Source organism: Protobothrops mucrosquamatus, unplaced genomic scaffold, assembly GCF_001527695.2.
Source record: "Protobothrops mucrosquamatus isolate PMUCROS unplaced genomic scaffold, P.Mucros_1.0 scaffold1, whole genome shotgun sequence".
Classification (NCBI taxonomy): Eukaryota; Metazoa; Chordata; class Lepidosauria; order Squamata; family Viperidae; genus Protobothrops; species Protobothrops mucrosquamatus.
Window position 1 is genome coordinate 5,914,919 of NW_015386388.1, and position 25,461 is coordinate 5,940,379.

Here is a 25,461-nt window from a genome sequence, read left to right on the forward strand (position 1 = left end):
CTTGCTTCTTGTCCTGCCTTCAGGCGCCTTGGAGAATAGCTTGACTCCCTCTTCTTTGTGGCAGCCCCTGAGATATTGGAACACTGCTATCATGTCCCCCTCATCCTTCTCTATCAATTGCAGGTCAGTTACAGGCAGTCCAGTGGTGGGATTCAACCAGTTCGTACCACTTCGGCAGAACCGGTAGCTAATTTTTTGTTGCCCAGGCCCAGAATGGACTTCCGAAAGCAGCATCCACACAAAGAACCGGTTGTTCACATATTTGAATCTCACCACTGAGGCAGCCATATAGGAATGGAGAGACAAGAAGCTAATCTGAAGAAGAAAAAGAATGGGATACTACCAATCACCTAAAATCACTTGCATGCAAATTCTGTAGTTACAAATGTGGAATTATCCACAACTACCTTTCTTTTTGGTTATTGTTGGCAGATGGAGGGAGGCAGCATTTTTGGAAGCCAGATTTGGCTCTTCAAGTCAGTTGTTATTCCTATATCTCAGCCATCAGTATGTTAGCTTTTGCATGTTAGTTTCCCACAGAACTATCATGATCAAACACTCTCCTTTTCTAGCCCCCCCCCTCTCAATTCAAGGATGTTACTAAAAACTACAAGATGACTTGGAATTTTTCATAGCACAGTAATAATACCTTTACTGTTAGAACCAGGAATGCACTGCCTAGGTTTCCAAAGTTTATATGATAGTTTTGAAGAAAAAATGATGATAGGAATATTAGGAAGGATGTACGCTACTTTGAAATGTTTTTGACATCTTCAGATGGGCAGATAGAAAGCAAAATGAATGTTAATGCAACAGTCCATACTGAAATTTAAACTGCTTAAGAATTTTTGATATTGAAGCCATTACTGCTGGTGTTTGAGCACTGGCAATGAAAAAAGCAAATTGAATAGGGGAGAAAAGAAAGTTAATAGTGGGGGCAAAGGGTACCCTTAAGGCTGTCAGCTGACCTGTTATTGTCATCTATTGCTTAGAGCTCTAACGACAAGAATGTGGAAACAACAAGTGATAATAAGTGAACTGCTCTGTTTAAACACCATAAGCCTGGATACTCTCCAAGTTGGGAACCATTTTCTTTGGGCCAAATCTTTTCGCTTCTTTCAGAAACATCTACGCTCAAGTCATTTCCTGATTTTACCTTTTGCTAGTTAAATTACTCTATGGTCACTCCTTAATCTGCCCATATCTGAATCCTCTGTAATATCAGTTCTTAGAGTACCTTGCATGTTTAACAAAATAAGAACTCTCATCCAGTGCTTCTCTAACTAGGATCAGCATACAACTAGCTTTTCCTAGGTAGCATGTAATATATACATTATCCTAAAAATATAACTATTGCTTTGGGGTGAATCTGGCAGCCATCAGTTGCAAAGCTAGAAAATGTTCTCAAACTCCTATCAGATTTGAATGTGGGAATTCTTTTTAGAATATTAATTCTATAAATTCTATAAATATACCCCAATCCTAACCACAGAATTGTTTTCAGAATAACAAGGGATGTTGGAGGTTCTAGTTGGATCTAGTCCAACACTCTGCTCAAGCAGGAGACCTTCTAACATTCCAGACAAATGGCTCTCCAATCTCTTCTTTAAAACCTCCAGTGATAGAGCATCCATAACTTCTGGAAGCAAGCCATTCCACTGATTAATTGCTTTCACTGTCAGGAAATTTCTCCTTAGTTCTGTGTTGGATCTGTCCTTGATAAGTTTGTATCTGTTACTTCTTGCCCTGCCCTCAGGCATTTTAGAGAATACACCACTGAATTTTGGTAGCTAAGACCAACTGCTAAATTGGGGGTGCAGAGGAAGCATGCACATACTAGAAATTCTGTATTTTTGAAAGGCCCATGAATATATACCCTCTAAGATGATTCCAGAGTACAGCAATACTTCAAATGTAAAGAATGGTTATTGATTTAGATGGGCTCCCATCAGGCTGCAAGAAGGAAATTCACCAGCAGTCTGTCCTAAGGAAATTTAGGAATCTTCCGGATTTTATAATCTCAGTCAATCATATATTTAGTTCAGGGTTTGTATAAATAACTAAACAAGTAAGCAAAATGCTTATTCAATCTAATAAAAACTAGTCAAACACTGAGAATTACCCACTGCAGGCAGTGAAATGTGCCCTTTGCTCACTTGCATCTTCAGTTCTTCTTCATCAAAGTATGATGCAGTGTTGATCTTTGAATTCTTATTAAATGTTCTTTTCAAGTACCAAAATAAAAAAGGGGAAAAAAATCCTCAATGTACATAAGGGAAGCTGAGACAGCCCGAGGTCCTAAGAAAAGATTGGTGGACTGGACCAAAGCATAACGCAATGGAATGGAAATGGGCTAATGGACAAAGTAAGTGTCAATAGCAGCACTTTTTCATTCAAGTGCATCAGCGATCAATTTGTGCAGCTAAAACAAAATCTCACCAAAGATGCAGCTCTTGCTTATTCTTACAGCAAAAGTTTAAGAGGAGTAGACAAATACAGTACATGGAGACAGGAGACTATTACAGAACATTGGTTATAGGCTGTTTTCTTCTGGTTATCAGAGGCTAGGTACAAACAGATGAAATATTTGTCTAGCTGAGCGTTAGGGCCTAGGCCCTAGGTCATACTCCAGATGTGATTGAGCATAATTTCCATCCTCCATGACTACTGGCCACATTGACTAAGATACAAATTGCAGTTAAAGAGTTGGAGATCCCAAGTTTTAACAAGATTGCATGGTAGGCATGGTAGAAAGGTGGATAAACGTATGGGCTAACTCTAACAAGAAAGAACCACATATAATACAGCAGGTTTATATGTAAAAACCTGGCTGAGACTATACGCCAGAGGTGTCAAACTCAATTTCATTGAGGGCCGCATCAGCATTGCGGTTTGCCCTTGGGGGGGTGGGGGTGTGTGGCCAGGGTGGGTGCAGCCTACTGGGTGGGCGTGGATGGAGTGGGAGTGGCCTACTGGGTGGGCATGGGCAGCTCTACATCATTCATGTCAAGGGTGCCTGTGGGGGCCTGGGCAGGAATGGGACAGATCTGAGGGTCTCTGGCAGAAGGGGGTGGGACCAGGGCAAGCGCCAAGGCATGGTCCATTTCTTCATTCCTCACAAAGGGTGACACCTCCCCAGCATGCACCCAGGGGGCGGGGCCGATACGGCAGGTGCTGGTTCCTTGCTGTTTCTAGACAGCCTTGTGAAGCTAAGACTGAATGCGTTTCAGCATAGATGGCCACCACAAAATTGTACATTGGCTCCCGGCCGACCTGGGCCAGGGCCAAGGCAGTGGGGGCCGTTCCCTCACTGTTTCCAGGATGGCTTCACGGGCCACATGAAATCACTTCGCGGGCCGCATTCGGCCCCCGGGCCTTGTGTTTGACATATCTGCTATACGCTTAAAATATTTTAGAGTTGTTTTCTCACTGGCAATTATGAATGCTAGTTCAATTAGCCTTTATGTTTTGAAGTATCAACTATCACATATTCTGAACATTTGTCCATGACATCACAGTATGGGACTGGCTTTAAAAAAAGTGTTTAAAAATGAAACATATTGTGTTGCATTTCTGACATACAGTATCTCTCAATGCTCCCAAGTATAACATAAAGACAACTGAATTATATACTTTTGTTTTAAAAGGTAAATTGGTTTTAAAGGCAGAATGAAAATTCCCCAACTCTCTCTCCTGCTCATCTTTAATGAGAATTCACTGATTTAACTGTAAGTCAAAAGTTAAACTGAAATAAGGTGCTTCTTACAATGCATGATGTTATAACACTTGCCACAGGCAAGATGTGATAATGTTGCCAATATGCTTACAAGGCTTTAGAGAGCATCAGACAAATTGATGGAAGATAGGTCAACTAGCAGCTATTATTCATTAAACTTATTTTATGTTCAGAGGTAATATGTCTTTACGTATCATGTTGTGAAGAGTAAAACAAGAAGTCTTGATTTCAAGTTTGCTAGCTGCATTGATCATTTAGAAACAGAAGAATGGCTGAGTTAGAAATGCAAAGCCATACAACTGTTGTTTGACTATGTCCATTCAGCCTCAATAAAAGGTCAGTGAAAAAAATCCATAAGCAAATATCTGGAGGACCAATGGGTGAGGCTATACGTTGAGCATGCCACAAAGAATGAATTTATGCCCACTTTCTTCCAACAAACAAATTTATGCCCACTTTCTTCTCTCTAGCATTAAAGAGATCATTTAACGAAAGCAATACTCTGAAGAAGGTCATGCTGGAAAATGGTGAATGCTATAGTAAGTGAATTAATATAATATTATATTGTCAATCCATTTTCTGGGTTTGCTTAGTACATTAATCTTAAGTTAAACAGTCATAGAATCATAAAATTTTAGCCCAACTCTCTGCCCAGAGCAGGAACCTTTAAACCATTCCAGACAAATGGCTATCTAACCTTTACCTGAAAATCTCCAGTAATGGCACACCCATAACTTCAGGAAGCATTGCTGAATAACTCTTAGGAAATTCTTCCTGATTTTGGGTTTCAGTCTCTCTCTGTAAAGCTTCTGTCCACTGGGTACTTGCCCAACTCTATGGAGAATAACTCTACACACTTTCCTGCAACAACTTTGCAAATACTGGAACACTGCTATCAAGTCTTTCTTTAGATTAAACTTACCTAATTCTTTTCACTAAATCACAGGATTCAGCCTCCATGCTACTCACCATCTTTGGTGTTTCCTTCGGCACTCTTTCCAGCTTCTTAGAGTCCTCCTTGTATTATAAGAACCAGAACAGCACCCACTATTTCAAGTGCAATCTGACCAGTGGGGCAGACAGCAGAACTATCATATCACATGATCTCAATGCCACATCTCTTTTCATATAGCACAAGACTGTATTTATTCTTTTAGCTACTAAGTCATGATCTGTTGTCTACCAGAATGCTGAATTCTGTCTCACAAGCTGAGCCAGGTATCACCACCTATTCTGCACTCATTCATGTCTTTTACTATTTTCACGCAGAACCTACTTTTCTCATCACTAAACCTCAGATTGCTGGATAGGTCTCAATATTATCCGGAACTGTCCCACCCCACTGGGTTTGGCCCATCCCACTTGTGCCGGCAGAGGAGGTGTGATGCGGATCCTGTCAGCCTGATCATTTCAACTGGTGGGATCCAGGAAGAGGGGCTTCTTTGCTGTTGGCTTCTGCCCTCTGGAATATCTCCCCCTCCCCAATGTAAGGTCAGCCCAACCCTCCTATCCTTTCATAAGGTTCTAAAGACCTGGCTCTGCCAGTTGGCCTGGAGCCCCAATGGGGGAACAGCACAATGGAGGGGCTTGATTGAGTAACAACAGATCCCACCTCCTCCCCTGCCCTCCCCATGTGTCCTTAAATTTTAATCTTTGATTTTTATTTACTTATGCTTTAATGTAGATATACTTTTATGAGTGTAAGCTGCCCAGAGTTACTTTATGGTAAAATGGGTGGCCAATAAATGTCTTAAATAAATAAACAAACAAATACTGAAATTATCAAGATGGTTTTTGAACTTTTAACCTGTTTTCTGAGTTGTTAGCAATCCATCCCCCTTTTTGTGTCATTTGCAAATTTAATGAGCATCTCTTCTTTTTCCTTAGCTAAGTAATTTATGAAAATATTGAAGAGCACTGGGTCCAGTGAATTATTAAAAATCTTATTCCCTGTTGATATAAAATCATACACATTAGCTATGGTTGTTAATCCGCTGTGAATTGTGGTAGTGGGCCATTCTTCCCACATTGTATGTGCTACTTTGATATGTAAAACCTACTGCTGTCTCTCAGGGCTCATGATTTGGGTTATTTTTGGATCATGGAATTCTTATTTTGCATTAATATATGTCAAGGATACCAAACCTAAGGTTTTGTTGTTGAATTAGAAACTCCAGCTAATGTGGCTAATAAGAAAGCATGCTCAAGCTGGAATTTTGTAATACTGTAGGGAACCACAAATTCTCAATTTTCTACTTCTATGATTGGGGAATGATAGAAAGGAATAATCAGTTGGATGTTAATGGTTAAGCCATGACTTTTAGGGCCAGGTTGTAAAGTGAGTACATTGAACCTCTTTCACATCAGTTGAGTAAGTGCATAAAATAGCTTAAAGCACTTTGTTTTCTATGGTCTCTAGGCCACTGGCAGAAAAGGGAAATGCCAATGACCTTTTCTCTCTAGAAAAACATAGCTAATTGCTTGTATTTCTCTGTTCATTGGGAAAAGATCCAAAATGTAATGAGATGAGAGAACATTTGCGTGCTCCTCTGGGTGACATCTCTTGCTGTCCTTATGAAGGTCAAGGGCAGCCAGAGCTGGCTTAGAGACAAATTCTCAGGCCAACACTCTCTCCTCCATCACCTCTGAGAATTTTATTTATTTTTCTGCTTTGTAGCATTTTTAAGGAAGCCATTCATCCAGCAGCACTTTTAGCATTCCCAGCAACATAAATCAAGAACTTTGTCACCTTTTTATGGCTACAACTAAGTATTGCTACCTGGTAATATAGCATCTTAAGATCATTTAAAAGAAAGTTGTGTCCTTCCTCTTTGTAAGACTGTTGATGTCTGATCCAAGATTGTTTTATGGAGAAGTTGAATAGAGGGGTCCAAATCCTACTTAGGACAAAAGAACTGTCATAAAGATTTATAAGATTAAGGACCAATTTCTGATCATAAGGAAAGGTGAAAAAGTTACTCTGCAGACCAAGATATTGGCAAAACCATAATTAGAACAGCAATAAACTACTTGACACTGTCCAGATGTTAGGGATTTCAATTCACATCAGCCCCAACCAAAACAGCTAAAAAGAAAGGGATTTTAGGAACTGTTTTCCAAAACAACTTCAATCAAGTTATTTCAAACCCTCTACTCCATCACATATACAGGATGTTAAGACATATATAGAGAACTATGGTGTGATTTATATTAATAATGCAAATTAAAGATATTTGTGTTACTTAGTCTGCAATTTGGAGCTGTCCTTGAAGATAACCCAGAAGTTACAACTGGTTCCACATACACTGGCTTCCAGTTATTTTCTGGATGAGATTCGTGGTGGTGGTTATCACCAATACACTCCTAAATGCCATGGTGCTAGTTTATCTGTGGGACTGCCCCTCTCTGGAAGTACATGCTCATCATACCAAGTTACATAGGATGCAGTGCACTCCACATTCCTTCCCTTAAATGTTGCTATCTAGTTGGACTTCAGAGATGTGTTTTTTCCATGGCTCCTCCAACACTTTAGAACAGCCTTTTCTCCTGAGATCTGGAAGATCCCCACTCTTCTGAAGGGCTGTGAAGACCTGGCTCTTCACCAGTACTGTGCTAAGACAGAAGTAAATGTAAATATGGAATTAGTGGATTGTTGTAGCACTATGATTGTCTCACATATTATGGTGTTGTTGTCAGGTTCTGTTGCTCATATTTATTCTTTTTTACTGAATGTTATTGTGAGACACTTAGGATGATCATGCATTTTCTATGAATTTTTTTTTTAGGTCAGGGTGAGACCCTTGGTGCATCTTCTTTTGCCTTGTTTGTTACATGTTATTTCTCTGGAACACAATTTAATGTTTCACGTTTTAGCATACTCATTATCTTTTAACCCCCTGAAAAGATGTATTCACTGTATGTAATTCAAATCTCAACACTAACATTACTACAGTAAACTTTAGCATTTGCCATAGCATGTTATTTCTTCTGATGAATCTGAGTATCTTCTTATGTGTATCCCAAAGGTGCTTTTTCAAAAGGCAACTGGACTTTGTTTTTCCTTATCAAGGCCTATATAAACAGATTCCCCATCTGCCTATGCTGCCCCATTGGGGCCTGGCTTATTTGTCAGGGACTAAATAGAGTGGCTCCCTCTATTGGAATTCCTTAGAAAAGGAAGGGGACTTCCGGTTCCGGTTTGTGGCGACTCTGGTCATGTAAAGAGACTTGTCTCTCCACTGGCTGTGTTTTCTTCGCTGGTAGACCCCCTAGTGGGTCGAAAGTCGCCCTGGAGGGGTGATCACTGAGAAGGAAGCTTGCTGGTGACTGCAGGAGGACGGCATCTTCTTCCGCGGCTCCAGTTAACTCCTTAGGGCCGACGGAGCAAAGATCGTCCTGCAAAATGGCCGATTCCTTAGCTGCACCAGCCGAAAGTCACAGGTACATCTAAGTGTGAAAGACCCAACGCGGATGATCTGGGTGAGACCTCTCCTTCTCCTCTCTTCACCCTACTTGAATTTTTGCCTGTAAAAGCTCTGTTGGAATTAATTCCCTGCCTTGAAAGAGCGGCGTTTGTATGCATGGGAAGAAAGGCGCCTGAATAAAAATACAGAACAAGTAATTTCAATGACTATATTTTACTTTCATTTACTTTGGGGTACAAAAATGTTTTTTAGAGCTTTACTATCACTTTAAACTGGAAGAATATATTTTTCCACCTTTTCCTTTAAAAGAGAGAGAAAAGGGAAAAAATGGTGTCTGGGAAAGATTTTGTAACCTACTGAGGATATCTTGTGGCGAAAAGTTAATATTGCAATTATCTGTTTTTCTTTGGAGATGAGGTGAGCTTGACCTTCAAACTATTCTTGAAGAGAAAAGATAAGCTGATTCAGCTGTGGGAAATTGTGGGGGTGGATATTGTTTATATATAGCCTCCACTAAACAATAAAAGGGACTCTCTTTAATTACTACTAAAATGGAGAAACCTTATTTACAACTAAACTGTAAACTTATAGTGGGAAAAAATTATGAAGCTACTAAAGAATCTTGTATGCGCTAAAATGAAAGAGATTATTACAGAAATAAGAGCCAGAAGCCTTACTCCAAATTCTCCAAACCTTCAAACTGATCTCCAGACCTCATCTGACTATGCTATAAATCAAAATATACCAGAAGAAGAACTAATTGAGATTAAAGAGGAATCTACTTTACCTTATAAGCACTCCATCCATATCCTCGAGGATCAGAAGAACCAAAGATTGAGACTGGAACTTTTGAAGCAATGAGGGTTTAATGACAAAATAGCCACACGCCCATTACAGAGGATAGGGTGTTTTCTATTGACTCAAATGATATTACAAGCGACAAAGGGAGATTTACTTGCAGAGATAGAAGCTTTGTTATGGAAACTGGCCTGGCACAAAAAGAAAGCCAGAATAAGACTGAAAAGAGAAATTTAAAACTATATGTAATGGATTAAAAGGCACTGTAGAAATATGGATTGATTTAATGTTTAAGACTTAAAGTTAGAAGCGAGAGAAAAATTGGTGATTACTAGAATATATATGTTAAATAGATTAAGAATGTAATTTTTGGAATAATAGATTTATTTGTATGAAAACTATTTTGTAATGGAATGAATGAAAATGGAAGAGGTTTTATAGTGATTTGGATTGATTTAATAATTAATTGAGTATGTTAATTTAGTAAGATGATGCTTTGTGTAATAATATGATGTTTCTAGATATAACTATTTGGACGAGATTTGAATTTTGCCTAATGGACTGAAATGGTTTAAGGTTTGGTATTATTTTGTTTTGTTATAGAGCTAGACTGATTGATGGATGGTATATGTATAGGGTAGAGTTATATTTTATTTTAATTAGGATAAATATCGAGCAGTGGAAGAAGAAATAAGAGAGATTCGTGATAAAATTAAAGATTTAGGAGATTAAGAACTAGAATACATCTGGAAGGGATACCCGAAGTGATAATATGTTTATTTAAGGTTAAAGTGGATTATGGTAATTGTAAATTAATAACATTTAAAAACAGGATTAGGATTTATAGAAATTTAATGTAGAAATGGATTATTTTAAATATATTATATTATCTGAGGGAAATAGAGAAGGAATATTTTTTTATTATTATTATTATTATTTAATTTGTATACCGCCCTTCTCCCATAGGACTCAGGGCGGTTCACAGCATATTAAAAACAAATAATATACACAAAATACAAAAATACAAAATACAAAAATACAAAAATACAAAAAAATAAACCCCGATAAAAGCCGAATTAAAACCAAATATTACCAGCTGTGTTTCCGATTAAAATACTTTTAAAATTATCCCTACCTAAAATCCTCCCTAGGTCAGGCCCGCTTGCTGAAAAAGCCATGTCTTGAGGTACCTCTATTTAATGTATTTACTTGGGTTATTTTATATGGATTTATTGTTGGATATTTGACTACCCCAGCACCACAGTGTGTCCCGAGCACTTTGTTGTAAGAGTTAAAAAAAACTAATAAAATTTGTCTAAAAAAAAAAAAATTTGTCTAAAAAAAAAAAAAAAGAAAAGGAAGGGAAGAGGCCACAGACTTCATGGATTGTAACCTTCAAATTCACCTCTTTCCAAACAAGCTGTGGATCATCAGCAGAGATACAAACCAAGGAAGCAATAATCAAACCAACCCAGATGTTAAATCATGTCTATCTGATAAGATAGGAAGCTACTTCAAAGCAAAGCAAAGCAAACCAAGTTTTTTCTAGGTCAGCAACACTGGTGTAGCAATTCTCCAGCAATTCTGTGGAGAAAGCAAGAATAGAACTGAGAACTTTCTGTATGCAAAAGTATGAACTAGTAACCATTTCAGGCATCATTTTTCTTTGAAAAGGAAGTAGAATCTAATAGGTCACCTATTTTCAGTCACATATTAAGTCACTCGAGCTATAATTGCCAACTTTTCAGGTATTCTGTCTATTTCCTATTCTCAAGCATCAAGACAGGATCAAAAATGGAAATTCACAGGTGGAGCTTTTTCTATCCCTGCACAAACACACTGGAGAAAGGTACCTCTATTGAATTTTTGCCTGTCATCAGACAGCACAAAATCTGTTCTACATAAATAATGTAATTCTCTCTAGACTATGACATTGTATTATTATTTGTGTTACACAAGCCACATGTTCAAAAATTATGAACATCAACTAGCATTTTCCCATACTGATACAGTATATTCATTGATAGTTGCTGTTCAATATGTATGGACAAAAAGAGTGAGGGAGTGAAGATTTATTATGTTGGGTTCTTTGGAGTTTGCTAAGCAGCAATATATCATTGGCCCAGTAGACTGAAATTATTGGGATTTGTAGTTCTATAAAAAAAATTTTGGGGGGGCGGTTTACAGTTTTCCAAACTGGACTGACAGTCTTATCTCCAAATACTGATGATGAGTACAAACAGCCATATAAAGCAAGTGGATACCCTTCTCCCCATCCTTTGGGGAAGGATAGAAGCTGAAGTAGAAATTACAAGAATAGTCCCAAATTTTGAATAGTCCCTTCCTTTGATAACAGTACCAGAAGAGATATATTGCCAAGTTGAAAATTCTAGTGTCCTATACATTATCGTTTTCCTTGCATTTTTAAAAGATTCAGCACCTAAAATCTCAGGGAGAGGGAGGGAGAGAGGAAAAGGGCTTAGTTGTCATGATATATTTTGATGCTAGTATTTGGATCTCCTCGATTCTGCACCAAATTATATGTTGTTATGGCAACCAAAGCTGCTGATTACAATATGTGCATGTGCACATGGTAAGTACATGTGTTATATGCATATACTGTATGTATATAAGACGATCAAATACACATCATTTGTAAGTTTGGGGAGAATGCTCATCTCTGCAAAAAAGATAAAAGAGTTTTTGATCAGCCAGACTTAGGGCACAAATGATGGCTTTAAGAGTTCTAGATCTAGATTAGACTGTTAAGAAAGCAGTTTCCAACGATAGAGGGTGGAAGAAGCACTTAAAATAAAAACAAGCACTTAGAAAGAAAAGGGAAACCCCTAATGGTCTTCTTTGCAAACAAGCTGCTCAGACTGAAACAACACAGCAATTCTAGAGCCATGGAACAGGTAAGGAACTGATTCCAGAGGTCATTACATTCCCAGGTCTGGGAGACTTCATATTTTACATTATTTTTTTTTACTCCTTGGTCATCCAAACAAATATTCTGGAGTTGCACAGGGCAGATTGCTTGAGAGACTGAACTCCTGCTTTGAGTCCAATCTAGGGTAGGTAGAAAGAAGGAACTCACGGCTGCCTTACAGTGCAGCAAAGGCAGAGTGATTGATAGGATTTAGAAGTTCTTATACTGGATCATCAGCCACCAGTGTTGCCAGTCTAAATTGCTTTTGGAATCCTGTTGGGGAAATATTCCACCCTGGTTAATTTTTCCTTAGCACAAGGACAATTTAAAGATATTGAAGATCTATAATTGGGCTTTTTGATTGTTTACACTGCTTTTAAGAGAACTTATCTAATATATTTCTGTAGCATAACATGTAACAGTTCAAAAGGAGAGAGGGTTACATCTGGGAAACAGGATGAAGAAAGAATTAAATTGCTTTTCCTTATAATGCAAGTCCCAACTCACCACACGTATACTCCCTTAACAGCTTTTAAATAAAATTAAAGAAGTGGGAGATCTGATCAAGTACTTCCAACATCTCATCTATTCCTAGTATTTTCAATCCCTGTGGTGAGATGACAAGTCGGTGTCATCAGCAGAATAAGCACAGACAGGAAAGATGTGAAATTAAATTCCAGCTCAGTCATGAAAGTCATTGGCAACTTGGTCAAATAACAGTCAATTTCTAATCTATTTCTGTTGCATGTATTTTCCAAGAAAGGGCAAAACAAAATGTAACAAATAAGAAAAATACCACTATGTCTATCCACACACTCATTTTTAGGTTCTCCAAAAATATTCCTTTAAGCTTGACTCTTTGCATGTGTTTAAGAGTCAGCTCTTCCTTGTATATGACATTTTCCTCTTAGCTAAGAAAATGCTGGGTTTCTATCTTGTGAACAAGGAGGAAGGAGAAAATATATTTCATACAATTTGGCTGAGTTATGTAATGGCTAAGCTATGATTTGCTTAAACACTGTTGAATAAATTATAACTGGATGGGGTTTTACAACATACTGAACCATAAAACTGTACTTTACAAACCAGAATTCTTAATCCAACATCAAATAGATCTCATTAATGTGACATGAAACCATTATTCCCTACTTTCCTTCTCTTGCAGAGATGAAACTATACATAACCAAATCTTCTTGTTGTTGTTGTGCCATATCCGTTATCGGACGTTGGCGATCATGTTGGCGATCCTGTTTTTATCAGCAGCTGCACAAAAAAGTGCTGCTGAGTTTTGTCCAAACCAGTCCCTTAGATTTTGAAGCCAAATAGACCTCTCATACAGTTTACACTTATGAGGGATGTTATCTTGTTCATGGTATTGTTTGTTTCTTCATAACTGGAATCTATTTCTCAGACAAACCCATATTTGGACTATATCATTTCAAATTACCAACAGTAGTATTTTCATGCTGGTGGTAGTTCATCTGTCTCCTGTTTACAACATAGTCCTTTCAGCAGTTCCAAGAAGGTTCCACACCCATCTGCCCTATTCAAGTAGCACTGAAGGCACAGATAAACCTCCATATGGCCTCAACAACTCTCAGAAAGAGTGCTAATGACCAGAGGACTGCAAGGAATATAAATCCTTCCATTTTCCACCATTCAGTGAGAAATGAAGAAGCTTCTTAGATGAGAAGCAAAATGTCTTCAAGGAAAAACAAACATAATGCAAGTTGCCTTTTGCAACAACCTTTGGAACAACCATGACTTGGATGACTGAGAATCTCTGATAGACATTTCTGAGAAGCCCTTGGATGTTTGCCCCACAGTCTTACCATGCTGCCATAGCTGCTGAAACCTGCATTAATCTGACGGAAGAGGAAAATGTCTGCATATAGCATTACTGGCTGTTGATCAGCAGTATCTTTAAACTGGTAAGATGCATGCAACTATATTGGTTTGGAAGGTAATCTATAGATTAGTGATTCTAATTTGTACAGAATAATGTGAGCATGGTAACTATGAATTTTGATTGTTCTTGTGGCATGCTGGCCAAAATGTGTCCAAGCTAACCAGCACTACTTTGCCATTAGTAAATAATACTGCATGTGGCACAAGTACAGTGTACCCCTTTGACATTGTATTAAAAGTGTTGGAAGACACTTTCAGTAAGTCAAGCCATCATGGGCAGAAGAGATATGAATCCATTTGGAAATGATAAAAAAGATTGCTGCTTGGAATGTAAGAAGGATAAAAAATAATGAGTTAATAAATGGAAGAAAAGAAAAAAAAATAGATAAATGACTGAGAATTTTTTAAAAAAGTATAATTGTATAATAGCTGAATGAAGGTGACCTGATCATACAAAGTGAAAGCATGTACTGTAGGTATTATGTAAAAGTGTAGGCTTAATTACAAATGAAGAGACTAAATAAAATGTATGTCAGAAAACATGCATTGGTGAAATATAAACTTTTCCTGGTGTGCATGAAAATCAAATCACAGGTTGGATGAATTCCTTAGTAGGATCATATGTGATAATTTTGCGAGTGCTACTTTGTGCTGAGAGACCTTCATACAGAAAATACAAAGAAATTAGTCCTGTTCATATAGACATGATCTAAGGAAGCATTCATATTTATTTTGCTCTTTTGGAGATAACAATGAAAGTATTAATTGTTAGAACTTTATGTAGTGCTTTCCATTATGGCCTTACTGAGAACTGAGGAAAGAGAATTCCTCCTTCCAAGGTAATCTTATATAGCAATTTCCCCACATTTGGAGCTCTTAGGTCTATGTAAGTATGAAGCATGGCCATGATGATTTGGGATGATGGAAACTCTAATCCACCACATTTAAAAAGTGTAAAGTTGTGGATGGCTGCTCTCAGTAAGGTTTTATCTTTGGTGGGATATGGTATGAACAGTTCAGTTTTTTTGTTATCTAAAATACATCACTGTGCATTCTTGAAATGTATTTATTTATTAGTTTCATTAATTTATATAGCTGACCACTTCATACATTACTCTGGGTCACTTACAGCAATTAAAAACTATATAAAAACAAAGAACAATGTAAAATCAAATATACAAACACATATAAAATCCATGCAACAGATCAGTAGCTGAAGTATAAAAAAGCCACTGCCAACAATCAACATATAACCATTGTAGAAGTTCTACTGCATTCTCAAAACTCCAGTGGTAAAACCATGTCTTTCAGACTTTATGACAAGCCAGTAGATTGGGGCAATCTGATCTTTGGGAGGATGAATTTTCAAAGGACAAGCATTATGATAGGCCTCTTCTGGGCCCCAACAGTTGTCATTCCCTAACAGAAAGAACTCAAAGCATGTGTCTTCTGCCAGACCTAATAAGCAGATTTAATAAGGAAAGTAGTCCCTCAAATAGTCTGGTACCATGACATGAAGGGTTTTATAAATCGTCAGCACCTGAATTAAACCAGAAGCATACTGGAAATCAATAAAGCTCACAGACCAGAGATATAATGTCTACTGACTGAAGAGTGCACATAACTGTCCACATAGCTGCATTTTGCACCAGCTGTTCTTCAAGGGCAGCTCCATCTAAAGCACATTGCAAAAGTCCATTCAACACCCTCCTGCTCCTACATAATAGGAAGGGAAGACACTGGGCAGATTGGAGAGAGCTGGATAGGTCAGCAGAATATGCTACACTGGCAGCTGCAGAGACTGCACTAGCCATGCCCTATTTGCCTCATACAGAATTTGTTTTGTCTGAAACCCAGAATGTAAATATAAGATCTGGGGAATGGGATTAGTAGAAACTAGATTTTAGCTATATGCCTTTTCTTTGAACTCTGGCTTTTAATTTCTTTGCCTTTTCTTATTTCTTTCTAGGCTTTTCATAATGTAGTTTACCCCAAAAGGAAACTGTATGATTAAAATATATGATAAATGATTAAATACATCTGGAGTATATTTATTTCAGCTATATAATAATAATAATAATAATAATAGTAAAGTTGGAAGGGACCTTGAAGGTCATCTAGTCCAACCCCCTGCTCAGGCAGGAAACCCTATACCATTTCGGACAAATGGATATTTAATCAATTAATTATAAGTAAAATATAATTCAATTTTTGTCTTAGTCTAAGCCAGCTGTTCTCAACCTGCGGGTCGCGACCCCTTTGAGGGTCGAACGACCCTTTCACAGGGGTCGCCTAAGACCATCAGAAAACACATATTTCCGATGGTCTTAGGAATCGTCTCTGCACAGCTTCAAGCTGGGGGCCGTTGCAGCGCCGGATTTGTTTCTGTCAAGCATCTCCTAAGGGAGGTTGCACTGCTTCGCGGCCCTTTCCGCAGAGGAGGCTGAACTAAGCTCTGACGGTGCTGTCGCCCTCTTGGCTCTCTCTCTCTCTCCCTCTCCCCGCCTGGGTGCTTCACCAACCAGGCTGGGCGGAGCCGGCGGAGCGGCCTTCCTGCCCCCCTCCCCAGCCAGCTGGAGCCAGGCAGACCGGGACCTTTGGAAGTGAGGCGAGGATAGGCGAGGTGTGCTGAGCCCTGGGCGTGGCGGGTGAGTTGGTGGCATCAGTGCGCGCTTGGAGAGCCCTTAGGGTTGGGGGTCACCACAACATGAGGAACTGTATTAAAGGGTCACGGCATTAGGAAGGTTGAGAACCAGTGGTCTAAGCCATTCCATTTTGGAGAGCATTCCTTGGCCAGATAAAATTGTGTAGACTTGTCACAAAAGTTCTTTATAAAGTTTTTTTCCTATCTTTTCATATCTCTCCTCCAAGTGTTATCCAGATTCTCAAGTCTGGTTTTGTAGTTATGGCAATTCCAGATATAATCTTAAAACAAAATTCAGCAAGATGCTAACATTGCTTCTTAGATCTCAGAAATTTAAGATTTTGTTGCTGATGCAACAAAAGGAGAACTGATTTTTTTTTAACCATATCCCATATTCTACCCACTTATTTGCTGCTGGAATGAATTTTCTCACAAGAATAAAGTCACCTCTATACATTGCTGCTATCCTTGTTCTGCTAATATTAAAACCTGATTGCTCCTCTGGCAGAGCAGAGATATCTTAAAGTAAGCACATGTCCACAGTCACTTTCAAATGCTAACTACTACCTTTACTGAAGAAAGAGTCAATATAAGCCTAATATATATGAAACAATTTTGGAGTTCTGCTTTGAAGTTTAAGCTCCACTGATGATGATGTGTAAAATGATACTGTTGCATTTAAAGAGAGAAGAACTGGATTCAAATTCTTGTTCCTCTTAAACAGTGTTGGATGATTGTAAATCATTCAAAGAAAAAAATAGAATAAATAATAGCACAGACTAAACTATTTCTATTTTTGTTTACAGGTAGTGCTCAATTTACAACCATTCATTTAGCAACCATTTGAAGTTAAAAAGGCACTGTAAAAAGTGACTTATAACCAGTAATTGCACTTATGACCATTGTAGTATTCTCACGTCATGGGATCAAAATTTAGGCATTTGGCAAGCAGGATGTATGTGCAATGGTTGCAGCACGCTAGGTCATGTGATCATCATTTGTGTCCTTTGCAACCGGCTTCTATCAAGCAAAATCAATGGAGAAGCTGGACTTATTTAATGACTGCATGATTCACTTAACAACTGCAGTGATTCATTTAACAACCATGGCATAAAGGTCATAAAATCAGGAATAACTCATTTAACAACCATCACATAGCAACAGAAATTCTGGTTCCAATTGTAGCCATACGCCGAGAATTTCCTATATATAAGACAAAATTATACCGAACTCCAACCATGGTATTAATTAGGAATAAGAACAAATTTCTCAAGTTGTTTTCATATTATATATTTTCTTACCATTAAGGTTGTTCTAGTCTATTTTCAGATCGGCTCATGACACAATAATAGCAATAAAATTATTTAATGAAATACTATGTTGTCCTTTTTCAGAAATGCATGCACATTTGTGTAACCTTTTCCATGAATGTTTTATTCAGAGAACTGCACTGAAACAACTAACTGCATTTCAATTTGGCTATCAGTTTTCTAATGGGAGAAAAGGATCTAACGTTCAGAACGGGAAGGTACCAATTCCCCATTATTTATTTACACCTTCCATTCACCAGGAATATATTAAGGACCCAATTGTGATAAATTCAAATGGGATCTAGGTCTATCAGTAGGTTTAGCTGTGAAAGCAGTATGCTGTTAAATATGAAATGCTGGAAATACACAAGAAGCACTTGTCTCCATTATGTCCTGTTTCAGAATTTCACATATATGTATGATAGTCATAGCTGGGAACAGAACAACCAGACTTTACATGTCCTCACTGTAATTTCAATTAATGCCATAAAAAAAAAATGGAAGGCTGTTTGAGCAGGTAGTAGCATCAGGCTGATCTTGTCTGGCTTGTATAATATGTAGGGTCTGGCCTGATTGATCCTTAGATGACAGATTATCATGGCTATAGGCTGAATTGGAAATATTCTGAAAGAAAACACTGGTGAATCATGTCTGTATTGTTGCCCAAAAAATACCCTTTGCTGAGAGCCAGTTTGGTGTAGCGGTTAAGAGGATGGCCTGGTAATCAGGAGGCAATGAATTACATTTTCGCTTAGGCATGAAAGCTGGCTGAGTGACTTTGGGCCAATCATTCTCTTTCAGCTCAACCCACTTCACGGAGTTCTTGTTATGGAGAAAATAGGAGGAGGAAGTAGCATTATAAAGTAATAAAGGTGGGATAAAAATCCTGCATGGATTTCATTAAGTCACAAAGAGGCAAGTTTGATTTAAAAGAAACTTTATGTTTTCTGGAATCTGGGAGGCATAGGAACTGCAATTCCACTATACTGGACTATGTTGATTCAACTTCAACTTATTTTTAATACTGAACTGGCTAAAGATCAGCAAATATCTATCTGGCAACAGATAATCAGAATAAATAGTTCTCTTCTCACCTGTTTCTCCCCATATTGGCAAGTACTCATCTTGCTGAATGTCCAGCATTATCTCCAGGCCATTGCCTGTCCCACCCTTGAACGTGGTCAACAGTGGATGCCCCTCTTCTCCTGAGTTAAACATGTAGCATTTCCCATATTTCGTAAACACCTAGGGAAGAAAGGGAGAAAAATCATAGCTGAGAAACATTCTTAGGTTCTGTGAACTTAATTTCAGAAAGTCTAAGTAATATAACTTTATTTAATGCTATTTAATAGAATTTAAAGGACATAACTCTGGGTGGCTTCAACTTAAAAAAGCAGAAACAATTTTAAAAAAAGAAACAGAGCATATACATCTAGAAGGCAAACTTTTTATAACAAGCAAGACAGAGACTCAATTACCACCTTGCCCAAGGCCTGGGAAATCAGCCAAGTTTTCAGTGACTTTCTGAATAACACCAGAGTGGGAATCATATGGGTTTCTGTGAGGAGGATACTCTCACAGAATCATCTTTCAAAGCCTAATTAACTGATTGAAACCTTTATATAAAATATCTCCTACAGTTCAAACATACGGATATACATTAACTATGAATACCAAGACCCATACCATTTGATGACACTTATTTTTAATTATAGATTGCTAAAGTGGCTCCTAATTTTAAAAAAGCCAAATTAATACATGAATAAATGATGAACTTTAAAATTCTAAATAATGTAATTAATGCCATTACATATATGATCATTAAGTGGTAGATAAAATGTAGATATTGTAATAGAATATAATATTTTGCCAGTAGCAATGTAGTAGATTGTGACATATTTTTACATCCATCTCACAATCCCAAACTAATCATCTGAAAGTCCTAGTAGAGACAGCTTCACAAACATCTTGTTCTGTGACTAAATATCGCCATAGGTAATGCTGTTTCTTGTAGATACCAGCCTCATCTTGGAGGAAAAATAAGAGTGTACAATACTCAACTGCTTCATACTCCTATGCACTAGGAAGTCTCTTTCAGCAAATTTATGCATTATAGTATCTACATCTTTATAGTTTACAAATTTTTTAAAGACAGCTTAAGGATATGGAATATAGTAAATATTAAAAAAAATACTATAAACTATGTAACTTAAACTCAATATTTAAGAAAAATGCTAATAACATAGAATACAGGGCTGGAAGGGACCTCTTCTAGTCCAAATCCCTGCTCAAGGTAGGAGACCTTATACCATCCCAGTCAAATGGTTATCCAGAAGGCATTACAAATAATATAATAACAAATATAATAACAAATAATAAAATCCAAAAAACTAGCAAAACAACCATTGTTTAGTTATACAGGCATACCCTTTCCTCTTCTGCCTTTTCCCATTACAGCTAATATTTGCAACTCTTATATGTAAAGCAATTTGAGCAAATTTCCTTATTTTTGCATAATATATTCTGCTTTTGAATGGCCCTAGCAGGAGCAAGGAACTAGGCCTGGCATTTACACCTTATTTCTTATTTCTTCTTCCTTAATTTCTTTTAACTTTATTAAGAAGTGCGTAATAAAGAACTTCTCCATTTGAAAATTATATAAATTCAGGGAATTTCCAACATACAAAGAAGTAAAAAGTTTGTAATTTAAATGAAAAATAATGTTTTAATAAATACAATAGAAAGGACCAACAAGGAGCAGCTTAATGAACTAGTTGGAAACTGGCTCAACGTATCACTGTAATAAATTCTATTGTAAGTCATGACAGTCATAAGTCAAGGCACAAAGCCAACATAATTTTACAACTGTTTTTGTGATGATCACTACGTGAATCCATTCCTATGTGCACTTTTTGCCAGAAATCATTCAAAAAAGCTGGAAACTGGTAAAAAAATGTAGTAAATTGTGACCGTGGAATGTTGCAACCAGCCAGAGAGGTGAGCCAGTTTCCAACACCTGAAATGTGGTCATGTGACCATAGGCAAGGGATGTGTGTGTGTGTGTGTGTGTGTGTGTGTGTGTGTGTGTGTGTATGCGTGCCACCATCAGAAGTCCGAAGCTAAATTAGGAATAGCTTTTCAGAGTCCATCGTAATATCAAATGGTCACCAAACAATTGGTCATTAAGTGGACTATTATAAAAATAAAAAATATCAATAGCACGGAATGGAGGTGGGATAGATCTTGCATACTATTTTTTTAACATTGGCTGTGCTGCCAACTTTTGTCCAAAGGCAGGAACAGCAAAACAACCACCATTATATGTTACAAAAGGATTTGTGAGAGGGAATTTATGCAGGCAACATTATTTTATATAATGTTATATATAAATGAGAAAAAAAAGAAGTATCAGCATATCTGGAATCTGGAGAAAATGTTGATGTTAAAAAACAGATGCTACTCACAAAATTCCTCAGAATGGATTTAGCTATAGGTAGTTCTCAACTTATAACTGGTTGCTTAGGGACCATTTGAAGTTACAACAGACCCTGAAAAACCTACTTACATCCTGGATTCGAAATTCCTATGTCAAACTGCCCACTGTCATGTGACTGCATTTTGGGTACTCAACAATCAACTGAAATTTGCACCATCCATCTCATGCTGACTGCAATTTACATTTTTGCTGGAACCAGCATTTATTTTTGGTTTCTGGCAAAAACTACTCCATAGCAGACAATGTGTCACTTAATGCCCACTTCAGAAAAGTTCATAAAATTAGATCCGATCATGTGTTTTCCCCCTTTCTGACTGTCACAACTTGTAACTGATATTATGGCTCAATTATGGTCCTAAGTTGAAAATTACCTGTTCTCACAAACCCCCATTTGTCAAAAGGTAAATTAATAAGATTACTCTGTATTACCTCTGTAGGCCTCATCACTCTGCTCTCCCATTCAAAAGCTTTCAGTTAAACTGCTTTTAGTTTTAACCAGCCGTCTCTTATAAAGCAGCTGACATAACACTGCAACATAACCTTACAGATCCTAATTGTGAATATCTTTAAGTTCACTTTATTTTATGATACGGTCATTGGTGCATTCTCCTACAGCAGGGGTGTCAAACTCGCAACGTCACGTGATGTGTCGCGACATATCACAACTTTTTCTCCATTGCTGGCAATGGGATGGGCGCGGTTCTGGCATGACGCATCCGGCCCATGGGCCGGCAGTTTGACACCCTTGTACTACAGTATACATGGATTGAGTGAAAAATAAGTGATCTCTTATCATTGCTTAAATTGGCATTTTCCATTGAGATTTTTACAAGTTATATTGTTTCTGGGGCCCTTGATTGAGTCAAGTCAATTACACTGCATCATTATTTTACAGAGTCTATTCAAATACTTTATCTCAGAAGCAACCTTTCCCAACTTCATAATCTCGTGATTGTGAATCTGTTGGATTTCACTTCCCATAATCCAAAACCAGCACTGTTATCTGGCCAGATGTTATGGGAAGTGAGGTCCAAGATACCTGGAAGATATCAGGTTGGGGAAAACCTGATATAATAAAAATATTGAACTCCTTTTTGTAGATCTTTCAAGATTCAATATTACATACAAATGAAAACAAAGCTGGTTAAAAACCAAGACGGGTCATTTGCTGCTGGTAAGATGAGGAATTTTGCTTTTCTAAATGCTTTTCTAAATACTAAGGCAAATAGCATGATAATGGGCGTAGATGCCATCAAATTTTGAGATGTCAGGGAACATAAAACATCTGGAAAATAAAAAAAGGCAACCAAAGCAGTAGAGATGCTAGGAGGATGCTCCAAAAAAGGAAGGGGCAGAAAAACTGTAGAAGCCCTCACCACTTTGACCTGAACCTTTTATCATCTGAAGATCATGGCTGTGTACAAGCTTGTAAGCAATGGTGTGGGAGTGAAGTTAAAAATGCTTGAGGCACAGTAATTGAGTTTGGATTTTTAAGTAGTATTGTGTTTTTAATTTGGCTTTCAACTTGTTAATCTTTCTTAGGAGAATCACAAACAACATTTAAGCTACTGGCTGCTGTTTTAAAATGAACTTTTAAAAATTTCCACATTAGACAAAATGTTTAAATTTCTCCATTAAAATCTGCCAAAATGTTGAAAATGTCAATAAAATTTGCTTTCAAGTATTTGGTGGATCAAATTTTTTTAATGCAACTGAAGTGGGCAAAATCTAATTTCTATGGATTCCTATGATGTTTCTCTGAAAATAAGATCCAGTCTTATATTCTTTTTGGACCAAAAGATTATTATGGCTTATTTTCGGGGGATGTCTTATTTTGTGGCCACCTGCCCACTCTGTCCCACCGTCTGCTTGCTCTTGGCCACCACGGGACAGGAGGCTGCCACCATAAGCAACAGCAGAATCCCCCCAGGACAGCCTCGCCGGTGCCAGCTGCGCGCTATTTAACCCTAAGCACCCAGACTGGAGCTTTGGTGGGCTTAAGGAGAGAGGTGCTGCTGGGAGCTGCCTCATGCTTGCAGCTCTGAGGGGGAAACAGCGGTGGAGAAGGAACATTCCGCTCGTTGCCTGCCCTGCCCTGTTGCGGCCGCCATCCCCTCTTGGAACCACTGCCTCCTTACCAGCCCGAGGCTTTGGTCTGGATGCTCAGGGTTAAATAGTGCGCAGCTGGGTACTGGTGGGGCCATCCTGGGGGGATTCTGCTGTTGCTGCTTGTGGGCTGCGCCCTGCTGCTGCCTCCCAAGCTCCACCTTTGCCTACTGCCCAGCCAGCTGATGTGCAGGGTGGTTGCAAGAAAGCCAGGGCTCATTGACTTGCCTGCTGGGTAGGACCCACCTCAGTGCCCCGACTAGGAATGGGTGGTGCTTGGGGGGGCAGTTTTGTAGGAAAGTGAGTGGCTACCTAGCCCAGGGGTGCAGGAGCCGAAGGTTGCAGGAACTGGAGTGCCATGTTGGGGAGCTGAGGGCATTCAGGGAGTCCCTTCATCTCCAGGTCTCTCCTAATGATGGGTCTGTTGGGGCGTCCAGAAGGGAACTTCAAAGCGGCACAGAGGGAGCCAGTGCCACCGCCATGAGTTGAGGTGAGGCAGGAGCCTGCACAGCCAGCCGCCCACTCTGTCTCACCACAAGGTGAGGCAAGGCAGGTGGTGGGGCATGGGTGGCCTGGCTGCAGTGCCTAAGGTCTGTGGTTGCAGGGCTCATGGGGCAACTCCACCCCCAGCCATCTGTCTCATCTCACCTCATGACAGTGGCAGTAGTTCACTGCGCGCCCTCCAGCCCCTCCATTGTGGCTGTGAGCAACCAGACAGTGGGATGGAGTGGGTAGGGTCCTAACTAGGGCTTATTTTGGGGATAAGGCACATATGTAAAAATGTAAAAATCAAGCTAGGTCTTATTTTTGGGATAGATCTTATTTTCAGGGAAACACGGTATTAATATGACCAATTAAAACAAGTAGTGGCTAGACACTGACACTGACCACTAGTGGTTTGATTTCTCTTAGAAATGGACATATCTGCCAATTATTTCTTAGTATCTATTCAATCTACAGAACCCCTTCTATCTCAACATCTCTGAGAACTCTTGTAAAGCTATCATAGAGACACAAGCTACAAAAATAGACTATTTTGTGACTGTAAATATGCACGAGTATTAGTCATGCTAGTTAAGGCTACAATGTTGGTCATACTGTTTAAGGCTAGTACTACATACTAGTATTTTAATCATACTAGTTAAGGCTAGTTATGCTCCTTACATAGAGCATATGCAACTCTTCACGAATATATTAAAATCTTATTGAAGCTATTTTATGCGGAAAGAAACTGATAATGGTGGAGCCACAGTCTTATATTAAAAGTCTAAATCATTCAAAGAAGATGAATTTGGATTAAAGTCAGGAAATGGTATTAACAAATGGAATTCACTACCATAGGAGAACTCAAAGTAAAAATAGTAAGACATTATATAAACCTATCAACGGAGTCCCAAGCATGACAGCTTGAAAGGTTTTAAATACAGAAGAAATATGTCTCTACTATATACTTAATATAAGCAAATAAAGTTTGATCTTGATACCCTGTTTGAAAGCAACCCAAGGCTTCTGTCTGATTCTTGCTTGATAGTGGAAATAGAAACCTGGGGTTTCATTTAATCCAAAGAGACATGTTTTGTATGATAAACATGCAAGCAAAATTAGGGCTAAAAGGTCATACTTTTTTTACAGTGTTTTTTTGTAAGAAAAAAGGTGCCGGAACTCACATCTTGTTAATCTTTTATTTACCTTTCACACATACTCAATCACTGTACACACACCCACACACGTCAGTTGTGTAATGAAACAGTCGCTCGCAGTAAGCACTCAGCGCGTGACCACATGACCAGTCACAAGCCGAGCAATGCCCCAAGCTGAGCAGCCAGACGAAGTACGCATGCATCAGACTCGACACACAAGCAGCTCGCATGCACCATTTTAATGATTTTGCCACCAACCTGCTACGCTCGACAGGGCGATTCAAGTCCATGTGGACCAAACATCAATTTTTCAAAAGTTACTTTTAAAACTTGGAAAATCTGTCAAAAAAAGGTGCCAGAACTCCGTTTCGGTGAGTTCTATGACAAAAATAGCACTGCTTTTTTATATGGTTAGTCTTTGACTTACAGTTATTTGTTTAGTGACTGTTCAAAGTTACAGTGGCACTAAA

At 38.4% G+C, this 25,461-nt stretch overlaps 1 protein-coding gene across 1 annotated transcript in view; it reads right to left on the reverse strand.

Annotated features, from left to right (window-relative positions):
• Nucleotides 1-25,461, reverse strand: part of ASIC2 (acid sensing ion channel subunit 2) — a 187,221-nt gene that overhangs the window by 62,176 nt on the left and 99,584 nt on the right. The window contains exon 2 of the mRNA XM_015832207.1: nt 18,844-18,994. Within this exon, the coding sequence (XP_015687693.1) occupies nt 18,844-18,994 (151 nt within the window). The remainder of the gene's footprint in view (nt 1-18,843; nt 18,995-25,461) is intronic.